At 33.0% G+C, this 21,309-nt stretch overlaps 3 protein-coding genes and 1 long non-coding RNA gene across 4 annotated transcripts; 1 reads left to right on the plus strand and 3 right to left on the minus strand.

Annotated features, from left to right (window-relative positions):
• Window positions 1-7,779: 7,779 nt before the first annotated feature.
• LOC111415551 (WD repeat-containing protein 55 homolog) lies at window positions 7,780-9,453 on the minus strand. The gene is made up of 2 exons (XM_023047284.2): window positions 8,417-9,453; window positions 7,780-8,365 (listed from the first exon to the last, which is right to left on the minus strand). Exons 1-2 carry the CDS (start codon window positions 9,160-9,162, stop codon window positions 7,867-7,869), a joined length of 1,245 nt encoding a protein of 414 aa, XP_022903052.2. The 5' UTR covers window positions 9,163-9,453; the 3' UTR covers window positions 7,780-7,866.
• Window positions 9,454-10,957: 1,504 nt separating this feature from the next.
• LOC139430235 (uncharacterized) lies at window positions 10,958-12,994 on the minus strand. Its single transcript, XR_011640696.1, has 3 exons — window positions 12,404-12,994; window positions 12,055-12,337; window positions 10,958-11,748 (listed from the first exon to the last, which is right to left on the minus strand). It is a non-coding gene; the product is annotated as an uncharacterized lncRNA (long non-coding RNA).
• A 4,663-nt stretch (window positions 12,995-17,657) lies between these two features.
• Window positions 17,658-19,648, minus strand: LOC111415549 (DNA polymerase delta subunit 3-like). Its single transcript, XM_023047282.2, has 6 exons — window positions 19,273-19,648; window positions 18,900-19,216; window positions 18,630-18,840; window positions 18,243-18,576; window positions 18,026-18,178; window positions 17,658-17,970 (listed from the first exon to the last, which is right to left on the minus strand). Exons 1-6 carry the CDS (start codon window positions 19,339-19,341, stop codon window positions 17,747-17,749), a joined length of 1,308 nt encoding a protein of 435 aa, XP_022903050.2. The 5' UTR covers window positions 19,342-19,648; the 3' UTR covers window positions 17,658-17,746.
• Window positions 19,626-20,652, plus strand: LOC111415550 (programmed cell death protein 10 Ccm3). Its single transcript, XM_023047283.2, has 4 exons — window positions 19,626-19,842; window positions 19,898-20,208; window positions 20,258-20,422; window positions 20,480-20,652. The coding sequence occupies exons 1-4, from the start codon at window positions 19,771-19,773 to the stop codon at window positions 20,562-20,564; spliced, it is 633 nt and encodes a 210-aa protein (XP_022903051.1). The 5' UTR covers window positions 19,626-19,770; the 3' UTR covers window positions 20,565-20,652.
• The last annotated feature ends 657 nt before the right edge of the window (window positions 20,653-21,309 follow it).

Genomic DNA, 21,309 nt, shown 5'->3' on the forward strand with positions numbered 1-21,309 from the left:
CAACAATCAAAAACTCTAAATTTCCAAGCGAGCACGCGATGTTCACAACATTGGGATTTTTTTATGCCTTTAATAAAACCACCCCCCCCCGTAAATTTTTTGTATAGAGGCTGCTCTAAGAGTGCTAAACTCAAATATGAATTTTAATTTGCGTTTCGAGTTGCAGAAATTGGTCATTTTTCGATTTTGGTAGAACTGTATACGCGCGCACGTAATAAAGCGCATATAAAGAAAATGAATCTCTATAAATTATTTTCTCTATTATGAAAACGCAAAAAAAGATGTGATAAAAAAATTAATTTTTTAGGTAGCTGCTTTACGAAAGAGTTTCAGAAAGTTGCCAATTCTAAAAAATCTGGGGCTGGTTTTAAGGATTTATATAAGCTAAACCTTTGGCATTGCAAACTGTTATTATTTTTAAAAGATCAGGAAGGACCAAGGAAGTCCATAGGATTTGAGAGATCGTGTTTCTTTGATGACAGTAGTGATGTAAGTTTTCTTTTTTTTTTGTTATATGACCATATATATGATATATGTATACACATATACGTATACGTTATATGATATGTGTTATATGATCATATTGGCATGAAATTATTTGCAGAAAAATTAATAGATGATTATTTATTTCAAGCTCATTAGGTACTTTAAACACCACACCAAATCTTCTCCTACACAATTTCGTTAAAACTGAAAAACTGAAGTGAATAATGTATGGTGAAAACTGGCGTTCAGTTTTGCTCGAGAGCTTAACTGTACTTATTTACTCGCGGACTTGCCAAACATGAAAAAAAATCCCAAAAATATGGATTCTTTTCAGCTGAAGTAGATACTGATTCTGAAATTTCAACTGTAATCTCTTTTGAGCTATGTCTTCTAACCATATCATCAACGCTTTTTCCATTTTTCCATTGTAACATTTCTTATGTATGAAGTTATGCTCATACTTGTAGATGATCCAGCTGCTACAATTTGTCTAATAGTGTCTTCATCTTTTCTTATTGTATCTTTCATTCGTAGCGTAAAATTAAAAAAAGGCTGCAGATTTCTTGTCTTATTTTCAAACCCGTGTAAATATAGCACTGAACAATAGTTAAGTAGCGGATATAGTAAAAATTCCAGAAACGGGTCTAAAAATTCAAATTTATTACAATTTTTTTGTGTAGGTTTCAAATTCTTTCCGCCATTTTTAAACGAGTTATGACGTCGTCGATATTTTTCTCAAATGGCAATGCCCCATTTTTATTACGGAATATGAAAGAGGATTTTTTTCTGAATACAGTCAATATTAAAATTGGTTTTAAATTTAACTACTTCAAATTTGTGAACATGATAAGAATAGCAGTAGTCATGAGTAAGTTTGGTAACCAATTATTTTAAACAATTTCCTAAGTATCAAAAACTGATTTAGAAAAGCTTGTTGGAGTGTGGAGGTGCACCATCTTGTTGGAGTAGCCGCCGTTGGAATTGAGTTGGGTCAACATTATGATATCGTTTTAAAAAAATCTAAACATCTCTCCTTAGTTAAGGTTTCCTCAAAAAAGTAAGGACTGTGCGACTTTCTTGTACAACTGGATTTTGTGTTGGGTTGGGTCAATGTAAATGTTCCCTCTTAATTGCTCCTGAATTAGAATATAGAATAAAATTTTATGAACAGTTGATTTACTAATGTCCAAATTCGACACAACACCCCTTACAGTAACATGGGAGTTTTCTTGCCCAGCCAAAATCATGTTTTTATAGTAATAATTCACTTTAATGCACAACAACTAACCCATAATCCAATTCACCTTGTACTAACTTCTGTCAAAACTTGATACACTGGTCATCTCTTCTCACGTCCAGTGCAGAAAAGTTGTGACGTTGCAGCAGGGATCCTCGGAATTCTTTTCAATAAATAATATATAACAATAAGTCTATGACACACATATTGTGGTGACCAAATTACAGGACCATATTCCAATTTGGACAATACAAAGGTCAGAAACAGGGACTTGTACACACTGATCTCATAAAAGGCACGCGAAGTGCGCAAAACGAAACCAAGCGTTCTCGCCACAGAAGATGCAATATCTTCAATGTGTGGTACAAAAGACAATTTGCGGTCAAAAGTAACTCCCAGATCCTTCCAAAGTTTAGGAAACGAACAAGTGGTTAAGGATAGGTTAATTTTGGGTTGCTGATTTCAAATATGCCGTCCATTTCTTTGTAACACGTCACGTTTTTTTTATTCCGGTTTCTCACGGCTGTGAGACTTAGGATTTTATAAGGAAACTATAGATACAATGGATTTTGATATTTGGTACCTTGATATAAGGTGAAGAGATCTATCTTTTACTGGTAGTGTCATATTTGTACTACCGGAAGTACGGTTAAACCGGAAAATTGTTTCTAACATCACTATGACACTACCTTTAAAAGGTACATCATTGCATCTACAGTTGCATTATAAAATCCTATGTTCAGCAGCAGTGAGACACCTGAATAAAAAAAACGTGACGTGTTACAGAAAAATGGAAAGCATATTTGAAATCAGTAACCGAAAATTAACTAAAAACACTCAACTCATCAACTGTACAAAAATCTTGCAGCACAGTATTATTAAGCAATCACGAATGAAATATGTATCATCACCAGCAGCAAATTTATTAGGTAACCTTTTTAGGAAATGAAGAACCTGTTCTTCAGTGACATCGGCAACAAATACTGGAGGATACGTAGAGTGTACATCAACCATGTTGTAAATAGAGACGTATACTCTAGACTAGAGAATTGATCTGCAAAAGCATTCACTATTTTTTCAGGATCGGTGTAGGTGGACTTATCACACATCATTTTGCCAGGAAGTCGAAAGGTCGTTGTTTTCTGTCTTATATAACTCCAAAAGTTACGAGGATCAGAACTAAGCGATTGTTCAACACTAATAATAAAGGAAGTATACGGATCAGAGATTTTCTGTTTATTCAAACACCTCAGTCTTTTATATTCCGCTGAATAGATACCACTATTGCTTCTCCTCCACTTCTTCCTATAATACTCTTTCAACTTTAATAGCCGCTTAATTTCTGGGGTGTACCAAATAGGGTATGAGGATCTACACAATCTCTTAGGAACAAATAAATCTAAAATCTCATACAACTTTGAACTGCACATTTAGAAACGACCAATCCGTATAAAGTTGTTTATCATACAAGCCAGGGAAGTTGGGTCTTCGAAAATAATAACGACCACCCAATGACGCAAACCATCATTTGCCGCCAGGAATTTCATCGAAATTTGCATCGACAAGTAGTACTAAAGACTGAATATCTGTAGAATCAACCAGTTCAACATTATGATAACTAGCTACAGCAAGGAGACTACTCCTTTGTTATGTCCAACCAAATCAAACTTACGATCAGCTCGTACGATGCTGTACTTTAGTACCAAACCCTTTTCGCCAGACTCAGTTTTTGTTTTTAATTCAGTTTTCGCTTTCCTATAAAGATCAAGCTAGAAAGGAGTACGATCATTCGCGACAGAGATGTTCTTGAATTTATTATGGGATTTCAAATTCCATATGTTATGAAAAATAAGCTTAAAAGAATTGATCCAACAATTTTACTCATATAAGCCTAAATCTCGCGCTATTAGAAGCGTCAAATTTACCACACAGAAAAGGCTGAAAATAGGTTCAGTAACCCCCAAATGCGTAAATAATTTAGTAGTTAGAAAGGCAACATCCGCATCACCTTGTTCCTTTCGTGATAAACCGTCTTATTCAGAAATATTATAAATTATCAGATTACTCGCGTTCCATCACTTCGTGTATAATTTTTTTGGAATCAAAATCAGTTAAAGAATGTGAATATGGCGGAGCAACATTTGATTGCAGAGCAGCGATATCCTTCTGAAGACAGATTATAACGGCTTTCAGACTATTTAAGCGATGTTGTTCGAACCGGCGATTACAATAGGTACATTTATCCATTAGGCGTGTGTTCAGGACGATCTAAAAGGAAGGGAAGGGATAACACTCTTCACACCTGTAGTGCCCGTTATGGTGACTGACAACACAGAAAAGCAGGCCCCAGAGAAAGAAAAAGGATAAAGAGAGAGTTAAAGATTAGATCGAAGGAGACAATATACCACCAAGAATGCGATAGCACGTTAATCCTGTTTCCCACAGAGAAACGAAATCGCTACGATAATCTCAATACCAACCAAAGCAAATAAACAAACTCAATAAACCAAGGATGTGCCTCTACACGTCAACAAAGATTGTCGACACTTTAGTGTAAACAACGCGTAGACAATGTAGACTACGTAATCTATGTTGACAACGAGTAGACTACGTAGACAACGCGTAAAAACGGTGCGTTGTATATTTCAAACATTTTGTAGCTGCTCTTCACCCTGCGTATGCGTTGAAATTACCTAGCTGAACGGCTCTGTTAACAACATTACTAGATAAGGAATATGAACGTTGCGTTTATTTGTCAAAAAAAAATGATATATTTTCAATCTGTGCTATTGATCGATGGATGGAAAAACACAAGCAGCAATTCAAAAACTGTGGTAACGATGCTTCAAGGGAACGCAGGCATTTTTAAACGCGTCAGAAGATGCTAACAAATTTTCAGAAATTGTGATGGAATCAATAGATTTAGCAAAAACTTTATACAGCACTGATGTTTACGCTGTTGTTTCGGATAATGCTGCAACTATGATAAAGATGGGAAAAAAAGTTTCTATTTGGCATAGTAATTGCAGTAGCCACACTGCAAATCTACTTACGACGTTATGAATGAAGAATTAACAAAAAAAGTGCACTCAATATTGAAAGAGTTCAAACATCCAGATTTTGGGCGAGCTCTGGTGAATAGAGGAGGCTCAAGAATAAAAACTGTGTGATACTCGTTGGTGCACGTATCGAGATTCCTATTTGTGCTTAATCCAAAACATACATGACATGAAAACTCTTATTATAAATGACAATAATTAAAAAAAAAATTAAACAACCTGTAAAATCTCTAATCTTTAATGATGATTTTTTGGATGAAGTTAAAGATAACATTAAGTTGTTTAACCCTATTTGCAACTTAATAAACATTGCGCAAAAATCAGATTCATCCTCTGCAGAAGTAGCACATTTATGGGTTTGTTTGGAACTGCCTATTAAATTTCTGAATTTTCAAAATCGTTTGGAAAATCGAAAGAAAATAGCTCTTAATTTTTATGCTTTATGCGCATATTGTCTTCATCCAAAATATCATGAAGATCAATCTCAATAATTAACGCGTTCGCTTCGCTTCGCTCGCTCACGCGTTAAAATATCTCGATAATTAATCGCCTTCATTAATAGACTTGTTGGTTAAATAACTATAAATTAATTATTATTACTATTGTACTTGAGATACAAAAGTAGCAATAGCTTGTTGCATAAAACGCATTAAAAAAAACGCGAACAGAAAATAAGATATCAAAAATTAAACTTTTTTTTTAAACTTTAAGTTTACTAAAATAACATGAACTATAGAAAACAATAATCATCATTAATTCAAATGTTCAAATTGCTGCCCGTTAGCGGCAAGGCAATATCTTAATCGGGAGACAAATGCTTCTTGAACGTTTTGAATCATATCCGGGCCGATTAATTGAATTTCTTCTCTAATTTTTTGCTTCAGATCTTCTAGGTTATCAGGCTTATTAAAATAAACTTTAGATTTTAAATAACCCCAAAGAAAATAATCTAAAGGGCCATTCAATAAGTCCGCGTCTGTAAATCCACCGATTGGGAAATTTTTGGTTGAGGTATTCTCATACAACTAGAGCATAATGAGGAGGCGCGCCATCTTGCTGTAGCCAAATTCTGGGATGTAGTGAATTTGGATCTTCTGCATTTGGAAAAATTGCAAGTAAACTTGGAATTAATTCTAATTGAAGGCCGCCTACTGTTCCGTTATTGAAATACGGTCCAATAATTCTGTTCTCCACTATTCCAGTCCACACAATCACCTTTTGGGGATACTGTCTACTTGCCTCGGCTTTCCAATGGGGATTTTCTACTGCCCAATAACGGCAGTTTTGCTTATGGACGGTGCCATTTAAACAAAATGTTGCTTCATCGGAGAATAGAATGTTTTTAATAAATTCCGTCATTGTTTCGCAGAATTGCACGCGTCGATCAAAATCGTCATCGGAAAGCTCATGCACCAAGTGTACTTTGTAGGGATGACATTTTTTTTCTTAAAAAATCTTGATATTGTGCTTCTAGATGTATTTAAATTTGCAGCAATATTGGAGATGTTTGAATGCGGATTTTCCTCTACACTTAACAGGACATCCAATTGACGGTCTTCATTTAAGGCCAATGGACGTCCGGTCTTAGGTTTATCTCGTACATGACCAAGTTCGCGAAATTTACTCTCAATTCGACTTATTGTCGATAGTGTTATTGGAGTACGGTTTGGATGTTTTTCGTTAAACAACGCACGGACTTCGTTATACGTTCGGACTCTATTTCCAAAAACCAATCATCATAATAATCTCGATTCTTTCAGTTTCAGTAAGCATCATTATTAATTTCTTACTTATCGAACAGTCAATAAATAAAAAATAACCAATAATAGATAAACAATAAGATCAAATAACAACGAAAAAGTAACAACGAATAGCGATGAATAGCAACAAATAACAACGAATAACAATGAATAACAACAATTAACACAAGAAACTCCACAATACTACTCAAAATAATCTCATTAACGTACAATACACTGTTTCAAATCGAATTTTGACATTTGGAAATTTTAAATCAAAACATTTGGTTGCCATGGTTACGCACGGCTACTACTATTTTTTATATTAATGGAATGGGAAATAATGAAACTTTAAATTAATTTTTCTCGAAAATTTTCTTATGAAACCGATATTAATATTTATTGTACATAATTCAGAAAAAAAATCTCTTTCAAATTCCGATATAAAAAATGGGGTGTTCCATTTAAAAACGTCATATCTCGTTTAAAAATGGCGGAAAAAATATAAAATATACACAAAAATTGCAAAAAATTCAAATCTTTAGACCCGTTTCAGCGATTTTTTCATAAATTGTTTATAATAATTTTATCGAATTTATCCGTTACTTTTGAAACGCACTGTATATATCACACGCATAAATCTACGGACAAAAATTGTTACATCTCATGACTACTAAATTTTTTTATTTTTAATTTATTTTACTGATTGTAGATTTTGTTTAATAAATATTTTGAAAAGTAATCTAAAGTGTACTTTAAATTTGGCGCGTTCGTTTTTTTTATTTAAAAAAACTTAGACAGGTTAATCTTAAAAGTATATTCAAAAATATTTAATTGATTAAAGATTATCATAGTTTACATTGTCTACATCTCTACATTGTTTACATGAAAAAGTTTGTGTAAACAATACGTATATTACTTGTAGACAATGGGAGTGAAGTAAACTTTATAGTCTACGGCACATCGCTGCAATAAACGTTTTGATGAACCTTCCCTGAAATATTTGGTCGGTCAGACTTCGAGAAATCTCGTAGATGCCCATGCTTTTTAAATTTAGTCACAGCTACACAGTTTAAAACTCGTTTAAAAATGATAGAAAAAATTTAAATCTACTCAAAAAAATTTAAATCTTTAGGCTCGCTTCAGGGACTTTTCCATGAACCGTTTATAATGATTTTATCGCCAATATGTGCTACTTTACGGACATACTGTATATAAAAAATACTATGGTGTTTAGAAGATAGTCAATAAGAAGTAATTGTGTAATTAAAAATTGTAATTTAATTCAACTAAAATTATTAATAAAACAATTTGGGTACGACTATCCATCATGCCCCACACATTATTAACATAAATCACTAAAAAAATCCGCATTATTCCTTCTTTGAGAAGATGGTAAATTATTTTTCATATCTTTCTTTTTATTATGCTTATTATGTTTCTTATCAACTTTCTCAAAGTCTTCAAAATATTGAATGTTCCAAAATCGTATATCATTATTATGGCTGCTTGAAGCTATTAATGATCCATTATTTGAAATATCAACATTTTCAATTGACAAATTATGTTGCCCAACGATTCCTAAATGCCGATGTGGGAATAAATGTGCTGCTCTCAAATTTCCATCTTCACAGGCAGTTACCACAATATTTTCTGTAATTGGAACAAGATCGTTTATGGCTGTTTTTGGACCAGCAAATTCATCACTGTGCAATCCAAATTCGTTCCAATTATACAAAAACATTTTACCCTTATTAGAACCAGCTAATAATTTCGTTTCAGTTCTAAATAAACCTAAACATGTTAGTTCTTCTTCATATTCTTCAGATTGCATAAAAAATTTCCTAAAAACATTTAATTCTAAAATTAATTAATTAACATAATCTTATATTTACCTATTTTTTAAATCGACAGTTGTGAGTGATCCATCTCCACTTGAACACAACAAATATTTTTCTTCTTCATGCGTACAAATATCACTAATATAATCCTCATTTTTCTTTATTGTAAAAACACAATTTGTATTTTTTTCTCTTAAATCCCATAATTTAACCCGACCATCATCATCGCCAGTTGCAAATAAATTCTCATTCAAAACCGATAAAGTGTATATAGGATTATCATGAGCATCATCAAAAAATTTTATTAATTTACAAGTTTCAACATCGCTTAACATAATTGATTTATCTTTGGATGTTGAAAATAATAATTTCCCATCGTCACTAAACTCAATATCTCGACAAGCTTTCATATGCAATTCAAGCGTGTGTAATAAACTATTTTCTTCATTAGTGTATTTATAAATAAAAACATCCCCTGTTATACTTCCAACTCCTATTAAATCTTCTTGAGGATGAAACGAAATATCAACAATATAGTCCTCACATTGAATGATTGGAGGATGATCTCGTTGTTTTGTATTCGCCGCTTTTATAGCTTTTATTACTTCATCTTCTTCTTCTTCTTCTACCGTTTCAATTTGTTCATCATTATCGTCATCTTCTGGAATAACATCCATTTGAGAATCATCTTGAGTTATTTCATTATCGGAATCGCTTGAATCTGAATCAGCAGAATCGAAATCTTCATCGCTACTTGAATCCATATTATTTGCTTCTACACCCTTTTTATTATTACCCATATTTTTAAATACAAAACAAATTTCTTGAATGATATTAAATCGCACGTGTTTTTGACAGTTGTATAACCTCAAATTTATGAAGGTTGTGTACCGTGACGTCACGACAATCCTGAATAAAATTATACAGGTTTGGTTAAAAGTATAGGGACGGCGATTTATTGTCGTTAATAGGTTCGTTCCAACCGCACAAATTTGACTCGTCGTGTACGCGTACCAACGCGTATACGACTAGTACAGGACTTTTTTCTGCGCATGTTCGTCCGTGGACACGTTCGTGTACGCGTACATTTCGTCAACGCTGTTGGAACGGTTTGGAATTTCTATGTACGTTTTATATCCAACCCTGACGATAGTTAGCGCTGCAACCACAATTTACCATTTCAAACGAAATCCATGTACTCATTTTTTTAACAATAATGAACTAAAGTGGCATTAATTAGAAATGTAAACACAGCGTTATAACCTTTACTAGAAAAATGAAATAAAAACATGCATGTTTTTACACTTTTTTGATTAATTTGTCTATGAAACTTATCATAAAACATACATATGAAATAAAAGTTCTTAAAAATTTGTTAAACAAAACACCAGAAACATGTAAAAGAGTAGAGAATAATCCAAATCCAAATGTACAGGGTCTGTCACGATGAGCTGAGTCTTATATGTATATAGCAAACCACTGGCACTATTTTTGTGAAAATTTGCATACGGGTTTACCCGAAGTGCTCGTTTCAGCTAAAATATTTTCAGATTTCTCCAATTTGCGGTTATACCGGAAATGGACCACAACTATGTTATTTTAACAATTTTTATTGAATTTTCGAGACCCCCAAATTAGGGTTGCCATTTATTCTTTTCGAGATAGGGAAATTCGGGGAAAATTTCTGACCAATCAATATAATTTTTTAAAAAACTTTTCAAGGGTTATGTAAACTATGGATCCTCTCTGTGCAAACCCTGAGAATATTTGGCCGGACTCGAGTGTAATTTCGAAAAATTACTTTTATTGTGAAGGGTTGCATCTGCCATAACTTTCGAAAAAACTGAAATAATCCATAAATGGTGCACTCTAGACATATGATGACTTATATCAAATTATACTAAAATTTAGTGGGGATCTCGAAAATTCAATAAAAATCGGTACATTTCATTTAAAATAACGAAGTTGGGGTCCATTTCCGGTATAACCGGAACTTGGAGAACACTGAAAATATTCTAGCTGAAACGAGCACCTCGGATAAACGCTATATGCAAATTTTCAGAGAAATAGTGCCAGTAATTTGCCACATAGATATAGACTCAGCTCGTCTTGACAGACACGCTTGATGGTAAAGATACCCATAAGAGATACAAACAGACCGGCTGCACAATTGGAAATGAGTTATGCGCTGTTATGCGCAAGCGCTAAAGAACGTGACAAACCGTACATCGTCGAAACCAGGTACGCATTTGACTTGTCGCCACAGAGTATACAGAGGCCGGACTCCGGCTAATAAAAGTGGCACTCCTATCTATCCTTGTTTAACTAATGAAAACTTCGTATGGTACTTTCTCTCTCACATAAACTGAATCGATGTAGATGGCGGTAGTGTAGTGGATCGATAAATACGAGCGGGAATTTGAATGCTCGTTTGAATATAAATCTCATTACTCTTTAAAATTTTTTTTAATAACAAGTTCCAAAATATCAAAAATTTTCATCTCAAAACTTGAACAAGTTGTAAGATGAAAATAGTGATTTTTTGAACTTGTTATTAAAAAAAACTATAAAATATTATTAAATAAAAATGCAAACTTCAGAAGAACAAATCTATGTATATTTATAGACAAATATTTACATTTAATCGTTTTCATGGGGGCGTTTTTGTACAATGGTAAAGCATTTGCTTCAAGGCTAGAGGAAAACCCATGAAAAACTCTAATATACCATAAGTCAAATAAATTTCTAGACAAATTTAGGAATACAAATTGCAGTTGCAAACAACAGATTTAAGACAGCCAGAATAAAAAAATTCTACAAAGCGACTAAAATTAAAAGTATTACAGCGAAAACGAGCAGTAGACAGAATTAATGATAAAATGTTGTTTTACTTATAAAGTAATTATTGTTTTCAAATTAAGAATTTATATAAACTTTAATATTTCTTTTTATTTGTCTCTGTTCGTATCAATTAGAACAATATTTCAGCGACCAGAATAAATTATAACATAGCGACCAAGACGAGAATTAAAACAAAGCGAAAAGGAACAATATTTCAGTGAGTAGAATAAAGTAACAGAGCGACCAAGACAAGAATTAAAACAAAACAAAAAGGAACAAAATTAAGTCTTGAATGGCATTTGTAGTTAATACTTCTTCAGGCAGACACATTCTGGTGTGCTTAACATATCTCTCAGTGGTTCTAATGTGGTTTTATTTTCATAATTCTTTTTAAGTCTCCGGATCTGTTTCTCTTTCTTCTTTAAAATTCGTCGCAGTGATTTTTCTTTGATTGTTGCACTAGATTGGCTCTTCTTAAATACTGACTCTGTTGTTGGATTTGTAGCGGAGGAAGGTATGGCAGCGTCTTTTGTTATATTTAACTCCTATAAATATACAAAGTGTTATTTTATACACAAATCCGGTCGTTTTTGTTGATAATTTTACAGTGATCATGATTTTATTTACTTAAATATATTTTTTTTTGGTTTGTTGCACTTTTGTTGCATCATCAATAAACATGTATTATTATTATTATTAAATGCCCACCTACATTACAAAGTAAAAAAACCTTCTTCAGTAAAAAGTGATAATGTATTAAAAAATAACAATAACGAGCACAGAAATTAATTAATATTTATTTCTGATCCTATCAATGTTACTGATAAAGTGAAAATAAAAGTAAAACTTACTATGACAGAATCCGTTAAATTATCTTGCTCCAGTTCAGGCTGTCTAAGCGATTCACTCGTTATAATGTAAATTGAATTCTAAAAGTAAATGGAAGCAATTAGAAGTAAGAAATTAGAATTTACATTCATGATCACTCTTAAAGGCTTTGCATCTCTTTTTAAGGTCAAGGGGGTCTTATTCAACATAAAGCTTTCCATTGTAAAATGATTGTTGCAAATTCTCATTCGTCTAGAATATGTGTTTTCTGCTGGTACACCAAGACACTCATTCCATGATCGCTGTCTAAAATATCAAAGTAGATTTTCACTTAGTACAAAAAATCTATCTAACTTAAATTTATAAATTTACTTATTGATATTTAATGGAAAAGAAAATAATTTAACCACTTCCTCTACCGAACGTCCGCAAATGTAGCAATTCCTATCCATTACAACTAAATTCTACTATAAAACTCGGCTAGGCCTTAAAAACTAACTAATTCTAAGATAACGAACTATGGTAATAAACTAATGAAAACTAAGGTATACAAACAAATAAACTACTAAACAAATTTATGTAATAATAAACAGGCAAAACTACACAATAATTAAACAAGACACACATAAAAGATTGATGAAGTAGATACAAATTTTTAAATGGCTGAATAAGCAAGTCACGCAAATTCTGATAGAACTGGACCAACTGGACGTAGCTTTGGGATTTACAGATTTACGACTTGAAATACATGGCGCCATCTATTGCCTTCTTTAAACTCTACGAGTTTACGACTTAAAAATTTTGAAATAAATGGTGCCATCTATTGGTTTCTTTAAATACTACTGTAACGCGACCATTGCGCCATCTACATCGATTCAGTTTATGTGAGAGAGAAAGTATCATACGAAGTTTTCATTAGTTGAACAAGGATAGATAGGAGTGCCAATTTATTAGCCGGAGTCCGGCCTCTACATACTCTATGCTTGTCGCGGACGCGTACATGAACGCGTCCGACGGTCGTTGGAACTCATGACAACTTGTCGCCAGTCCGCGGCACGTCCACGGGTCGGATGGAACAGCACTTTTCAACTGCGCAGGTTGGTGACTGTCAATTGACAGTCAAAAGTGCGGTTGGAACGAACCTAATATTCATTTTAAGAAATTATGTTCAATACAAAAATTTGTTGTGTAATTTGTATCTACATTTGAGAATACTTCAATTTTGTTTTTGTTCAATTATTTTTGAGTTACTGCCCGCGTAATATTTTTAAATGGGAATCTGTTAATGTTATTGTACCATTCGATAGAGTGTTTTTTTCTCTTTACCACCGTATTTTTGTTTTTTTTTAAATTGATTTTAATAACATTTTTACAAGAAAAAACCGGTTCAAGTATTTACGAATAATAGATAAGTAATTATTTGGGAGCACAAACAACCAGCGATGCCGACGGAACACTATAAAGTGCTAGGATGAATGGCATATTGTAGAGGAAATCAACCAAGAATATGAATCAAATCTATAAGGGCCGATTTACACCAGACGAGCTCATTCTATATCCACTCTATCATATTCTGTTAGTGTAAACAGATGTATAGCATTCTTTCGTTGTTCTGTCTGTGTTCTCAAAGATTCTAGGGAATATTCACCGGCGAGACGATAGCAACAAACCGCTCAGCAACAAACTTTTTCCTTTATATTTCCACCTACTTCTAGGGCCCATATCTTCGTTATCTAGAAAGATAGCGAAAAACTAAGCACACGGTTGGAAAGCTTGGTCTTTTCTCTATCGTAAACCGATTTTCGTCCGCCGATATGTTGATAATAAGAGCAAGAAAAAATAAAAAAACGTCCCGCTGCATTCAAATTACCTCAAAATTATCAAATTTCACGACCTTGTGCAGCCGTTGCCAGATGGAAATGCAACAAATGGTTTACATATTCGGAAAGAGCTGACCTTGGACTATCTTATTCCGAGTTTTCGTCCGTCAATATCTGTCGACGTCTGTAAAAAAAACGCTCCTGAAAAAGAGTCTACAGTTGGCAACAATCTTTACTTTTGTATTTCCATCTATCTACTTTTCGGACGGATATCTTTGTTATTTATAAAGCTAGCGAAAAACTAAGTACACGGTTGGAAGGCTTGGTCTTTTCTCTATCTTAAACCGAGTTTTTGTCCGCCGATATGTTGATAATAAGAGTAAGAAAAAATAAGAAACGTCCCGCTGCATTCAAATTACCTCAAAATTATCAAACTTCACGACCTTGTGCAGCCGTTGCCAGATGGAAATTCAACGAATGGTTTACATATTCGGAAAGAGCTGACCTTGGACTATCTTATTCCGAGGTTTCGTCCGTCAATATCTGTCGGCGTCTGTAAAAAAAAACGCTCCTGAAAAAGTTTCTACAGTTGGCAACAAACTTTTTCTTTTGTATTTCCATCTATGTACTTTTCGGACGGATATCTTTGTTATTTATAACGCTAGCGGAAAACTAAGCATACGGCTGGAAAGCTTGGTCGTTTTTCTATCTTAAACCTTCGTCCGCCGATATGTTGATAATGAAAGCAAGAAAAAATAAGAAACGTCGCGCTGTCACGAATTTTTGCCGCGGTTAAACCACGCTTGGGTCAATAACTCTCTTATATGACGGGGAGGAAACTCTAGAACTATATTCATCCTATGGGAAATTTTCTGCTCTTTTCATCTGTATATAACACATCTCAATCACACGTTTGCACAATCGTTTTTCAGCCCAGCAACAAACTTTTCCCTTGTATTTCCGTCTACTTTTCGGGCCAATATTTTCGTTATCTAGAAAGATAGCGAAAAACTAAGGTTGGAAAGCTTGGTCTTTTCTATATCTTAAACAATGTTTTCGTCCGCCGATATATTAATAATAAGAGCAGAAAAAAATAAAAAACGACACACTACATTTAAATCACCTCAAAATTGCCCCACTTTAAGGCTTTGTGCAGCCGTTATCAGAAGGAAATTCAACAAATGGTTTACTATTACATATTCGAAAAGAGCTAACCTTGGCCTGTCTTATTTCGAGTTTTCGTCCGGCAATATCTGCCGGCGTCTGTAAAAGAAACACACCTGAAAGACGACCTACAGGTAGCAGAACGCAATCACTTCTTATCCTAACTTTCTTATTTGATGAAGGAAAAATTGGGACAAAGTTTTACCTGAGGGCGAATCCTAACTTCATTTCATATTGGCAGATAATTTTTCATTCACTCTTAATTTATTTAAAACCGTTTAAAAACAAATACATAAGTGCGAAGGCTAAGATGGCTACATAAGATGAATATAGTTCTAGAGTTTTTTCCCCTTCATATAAGAGAGTTATTGACCCAAGCGTGGTTTAACCACGGTAAAAATTCGTGGTTTAGGTAGTTCATAGTCAAAAAAGGGATTGTGCAAACGTGTGATCACGGTGTGTCACACATCGTTGGAAAGAGCAGGAAATTTCCCATAAGCTGAATATAGTTGTAGAGTTTTCTCCCTGTCAAATAGGAAAGTTATTAGTGCAAGAAATATTTGCGTGTTTTTGTCGGTAGGGGCTTTTTCAGGTGCGTTTTTCTTACAGACGCTGATAGATATTGGCGGACGAAAACTCGGAATAAGATAGTCCGAGGTCAGCTCTTTCCGAATATGTAAACCATTTATTGAATTTCCATCTGGTAACGGCTGCACAAGGCCGTTTGGTAATTCTGAGGTAAATTGAATGCAGCGCGACGTTTCTTATTTTTTCTTGCTCTTATTATCAACATATCGGCGGACGAAAGCTCGGTTTAAGATAGAGAAAAGACCAAGCTTTCCAACCGTGTACTTAGTTTTTCGCTAGCGTTATAAATAACAAAGATATCCGTCCGAAAAGTAGATGGAAATATAAAGGAAAAAGTTTGTTACAGAAGCATAACCACGCATACAGAAGGATGACTCTGTAAGTACGACACCAGCCGGTTTTATCTGCCTTCCTTATGTTTCAGGTGTGACGGAGCAGGTTGCGAGGCGTCTGAAGAAGAATGATATCGTGGTACGATACGGTACGGTCAGCAAAATACAAAACTCTCTACCGATAGCCAAAGACAAACCAACCCCATTAAAGGGAGCGGGACTCTACCAGCTATCGTACAGTTGCGGGAAATAACACGTTGGCCAAACTGGACGTAACATCGAGTGCCGCGTCAAGGAACACAAGAGGGACGTTCGATTGAGGAAGATCCAACAATCTGTAGTTGTTGACATAGCATAGAGTTCGAGAAAACCAAAGTGCTGGCAAGAAATGGGAATAACATGAATATAGAAGATGGTTGGGAACTTAGCCGCACATGGAAGATGCTAGTGAACTGAACGAAGCCTTCTCCACCCGGATTTGACAAAAATAACTTAGTTGACAATTATTGTCTGTTTCATGTAATTATTATCAAATTTACACCGAATTCGTCACTTCGAACTTGTTTCTGAAGAAGGTTGCAACATGGCATTCGAAACGTCATACATTTTTTCAAAAAACGCACGGCTTAACCCGAAAGTTTCTAGTTCTAGTGTTAGTTCTAGTGATAGTGTTAGTTTTAGTTTAATTAACACCGGCCGTGAAAGCCTTCGTACTTATAACACTTAACTAATATTTTTGAATGCACTACAAGTATATTTCACATCATCAAAATCGATAAAATCGGGTGGTTTTTAAATAAACCCGAAAAAATAGGGGTAGTTCGCCCCCTTTTAACCCTCTGATATATGTGTGATACACCAAAAGAAAGCTCTTTTAAAATGAATATCATCTACAATTCACGAAATTTTGATAGCACTTTTCGTTTTCAAAATATAAGTGAAAACGTACTTTTTCTCCAAACTTTCAACTCCTATAACTCGCCCCACGGGCTTTTACCGTACCTATAAAAAAATGTACGAACCTTATTTTGGCCCATTCTATGACTGTACCAAATTTGATCGAAATCGGTGACACAGTCGTGACACTTCCCTTGTGAGAGGGTATGGTGCATTGAAAGATGTTCGAGAAGAACAGTATGATCAACAAAGAACTCTATATTGCTCAGATGTACCCGATCCACAAGGTCCAAATCATATTGCTTCATGACAACGCCAGGCCCCATGTTGCAAAAATCAACGGATTACCATCTTTTCCGCTCCCAGTCAAACCAAATGAGAGGCGTTACCTTCGACAACAAAGAGCACCTCAAAAGCTGGCTTAACAACTTCTTCGATACCAGGCTGGACGATTTCTGGCAAAACAGGTCGGTTTTATAAACAAGCAAAGGAACTTAGGCCCCAACCCAATATTTAGTTATAAAATACAATTCGCAGATCAGAAAATAATACAAGGTAGTTAAAGAAAGAGTTCACAAAAAGAAGCCAAATCATGGGAATTTCTGCATTGATTGAAAACACATAAGCTGCCCCCTTAATTTCGTTTATTAATAATAAATAAAAGGATTATAAAATAAAATATAGTACATGACATAATTAACTTTACAAAATTAAGTAACAACACTTTCTTAAGAAAGTTTAAAAAGTAGTATGAAGAAATTTAAAAACCCCCTAATTACTATTGTATAATTTGAATCACGATATTTTTAGGATTAAAACAACAAATTTGAATAAAAAGAATTTTTAATGACAATTATGTAGCATAAATAAAGACTAAAAACACATTCTAATAATTACACATACTTAAGCCATAATTACTTCTTATTAAAAAAGCTTGTAATCGACTTTTGATTTTGGGCAAGTTTTTGAATTTTTCCTTTTCCATTTTTCACTGTTCTAGGTGGAGAAACATTTTTGTTTTTAACCACATTATCTTGAACTTTACCTTTAATTTCTTTATTCTCATCATTTTGGTTATTTTGCTTTTCATCCTGTTCTTCATCTGATGCACTTTCATAAGTAAATGTATTAACAGTTTCTGTAAGAAAAAATCATGATAGTGTGTATATAAAAAGTAAATATGTTTGAATTACTAAAGTATCCATCACCATCTTCTACTAATTCAGTAACAGCTTTTCTAACTTTTCTTTTTGAGGGTACCACTAGTTTTGGTGGAGGAGCTTCTTGATCAGATGTTATTATATCTTCTTCTTCACTCATTTTTTCATCATCACATGCAAACATATCTAGAGAAGTAAGATAATATTAAAAGAAATCTTTACCTAGATTAAAAATTTAGAACTAATTTACCATCACTGTCTGAGTCTTGCATAATAATCCTTCTCCTTTTATTTTCTTGGTTCCCTTTATCTTTAGCATTTCTTTTCTTTCGTTTTTGTTTTGGGGTTTTGGTTTTTGGTATCTTTGACACTGGAACTTCTTCATCACTATCAGTATCGATTAATTTATGTTTTTTATTTAACTCGGTGGTGGTATTCTTTTTTAAAAGATTACTTTCATTCACTTGATGTAAGATATCAGGCTTCTTTTCTCTTGCATCTTGAATCGTGTTTTCTGGCTGTTTAATGTTTGGTTTGCTGGGTTGTTTACTAAGAAAACTAGCTATCAGATTTTTAGGTTTTGCCTAAAAATAATCATTTTAGTTTAATTATTAAAAATTAAAAAATTAATCAATACTTTTGGAGGAATTGGTGGTTTTACAGCTGACTTGTTCGTATCTTTTACAATAAAATTTGATAAACCACCATTTTTCTGAATTCCTTTATTACCCCTAGATTGTTCTTCATCTTTTTTAACTTCTTTTAATACTTCTTTTCTTGGAATATCTTTGGTTAACTTAGCTTTAAAATTTCGTTTAGCAGCATTTCTACTTACAATAGAACCCAATCTAAACAAAACATACTGTAGTTTTAATCGCAATATAAAAATTCTCATGCAATGACTCACAAAGGCTTATCTCTCATAGAAAATGCTCCAATAGGTTCCAATATGGCTAAAGCATTCAATTCAATATCTTTACTTTTTTGTATACTATTAATAAATTCAGAAATAACATTTTTCAATAATTTTTTCTTCCCAATTAATTCATTTTCCTTAACAACTTCAAAACATACATTTCCAGCTGTATTTGTTCCAATTAAGACGTAGGTTGCAGCTAGATCATCCCCTTTTGATTTTCTGGTGTCTTTTACATACTGTTCAATTAAAGATCGAGCATCGCTTACATTTATATCCCATTTAGCGCTTAATAATGTTGGAGTAATCTTTAAAGGGAATTAAAAGTTTTAATGGAAACATTTATGATTGCAACTGTACTTACTATATCTCCATGGTCATAAACAAGTTCTTCGATTTTTTGTAAATATAAAGTAGTGTCTGAAGGATCCATGTTCTATTCGTATTAATTTTTAACAAGATCTAGGTTTTTATCACCGAATGTCACATTCATCATAAACGAATTTTGGCGTTTTAAGCGGGAGGGGTAAAAGTGAGGTTAAATTAGGTGAAATGAACCAAAATTTATTTATGCTAATAAAACATTTCACAAATTAAATCTTTCCACGTTTATTTCCACAAATATACGAACCAATTATCAATAAATTTATACCAAAGATTAATTTTAAATTTGTTTCTTTACTAAATTAGGTCGAATAACCGGTTCCATCTGTTTATGACATTATTGACATTTACCATTCATTTGACGTTTATTTTTGACGTTTACGATAAATTTCTAATCTTAAATTTTTCATTGTAAATTATCTTTATCTAATCAATTATCGAAATATATTCGTAAAGTCGTTATTTCACAAAATTAAATATGACAATGGGCGATGAAACTCCAGTAACTTCTTTAATTTTACCCGTTTTAATACGACCAATTTTATCACAGGTGAGAAATGAAAGATCTATTTTATAGCTTTTTAATATGTTGTTTTATAAAACAGTTAGAAAGACGTGATGTATCAGCTTCTCAAACGTTACGTGCTGCTCTATGGAAAGCGGAAACTTCATATCCTGGACTCACCTATGATCTTATCATGGGAATTATGGAAAAGGGAGACTTAAATGTTAATATGAATGAAAGTATATTGAGATTACAAGGATCGTTATCAGATGCTGATGTTGTTGAATACAGATTAAATAGATCTGAGGATGCTTTTCAAGAGTTAAATCGAAAATCTGCCACTTTAAAAAAGATTTTGAGTAGAATTCCTGATGAAATAACAGATAGAAAGACATTTTTAGAAATTATAAAGTAATTTGGAAATGTTTTAATATAAACAAAGTTATCATTTATATTTTAGGGAAATAGCAAGTGCCATCAAAAAACTTTTAGATGCTGTTAATGAAGTAAATGCATTTATTCCTGGACCAGCAGGAAAGCAAGCTTTAGAACAAAGAAAAAGGGAATTTGTGAAATATAGTAAACGTTTTAGTAATACATTAAAGGAGTATTTTAAAGAAGGACAGTAAGTTTATAAAATATTAAAATAATTTTTTTATTTATTTATATTAACTTTTTTAAGGGCAAATTCAGTGTTTGTAAGTGCACTTTATTTAATTCATCAAACCAACATGATTATTTCAACGGTTAAGAATAAATGTGAATAACTTGAGTTCAAAAAAGATAACTTTATGATTATTTCAAACCTATTATTATTGTTAATTTTTTAATGAAATTATATTATTCTATTTATAAGATTATTAATTGGAAGTGTAGAAATTTCTTTCTTTGGGATATTCTCTTTAGGAGTACAAATGTAAAAAGAATTTCAAAAGAAAATGAACTATTTTTTAGTATATAGAGAGCCTATACTAATAATTATAATACAATTATTGTATACTTAATGGATGAAAGTAATTATTATTATAAATTTATTTGAATTGAACTGGAAAATATATCTATTGATGAAAATCTAAGCTTTTTCTTGTTTTTCAATGATTAAAATTCTCTAATTCTTATAATTATTGAAATAATTAAAGATTAAGACTAAGTAAGTCTAATAGAATAAAAGTTCATAAGTTGAATCGATTTATAAATTTCTTTACTAAATCAGTGCTAATGTTTCGAATCTAATGATTCTTCTTCTTTGGCACGACGTCAAAAATTAGGTTGTCCGATGGAATTGAACATTCAAAACCGTTTGTAAACATTATTTAAAACGCGATTAATACCTATCGCGTTTTAACCCTCGATGTGATACCTGTTTTCTTCGTAAGATTGTCGCGTTGTGATTTTATTAAGAATTAAATGTTTTACAAACTGTTTTAAATGTTCAATTCCATCAGACAACCTAATTTTTGACGTCGTGCCAAAGAAGAAGAATCATTAGATTCGAAACATATGTAGCACTGA

Source organism: Onthophagus taurus, chromosome 6 (genome assembly GCF_036711975.1).
Source record: "Onthophagus taurus isolate NC chromosome 6, IU_Otau_3.0, whole genome shotgun sequence".
In the NCBI taxonomy this organism is placed as follows: Eukaryota; Metazoa; Arthropoda; class Insecta; order Coleoptera; family Scarabaeidae; genus Onthophagus; species Onthophagus taurus.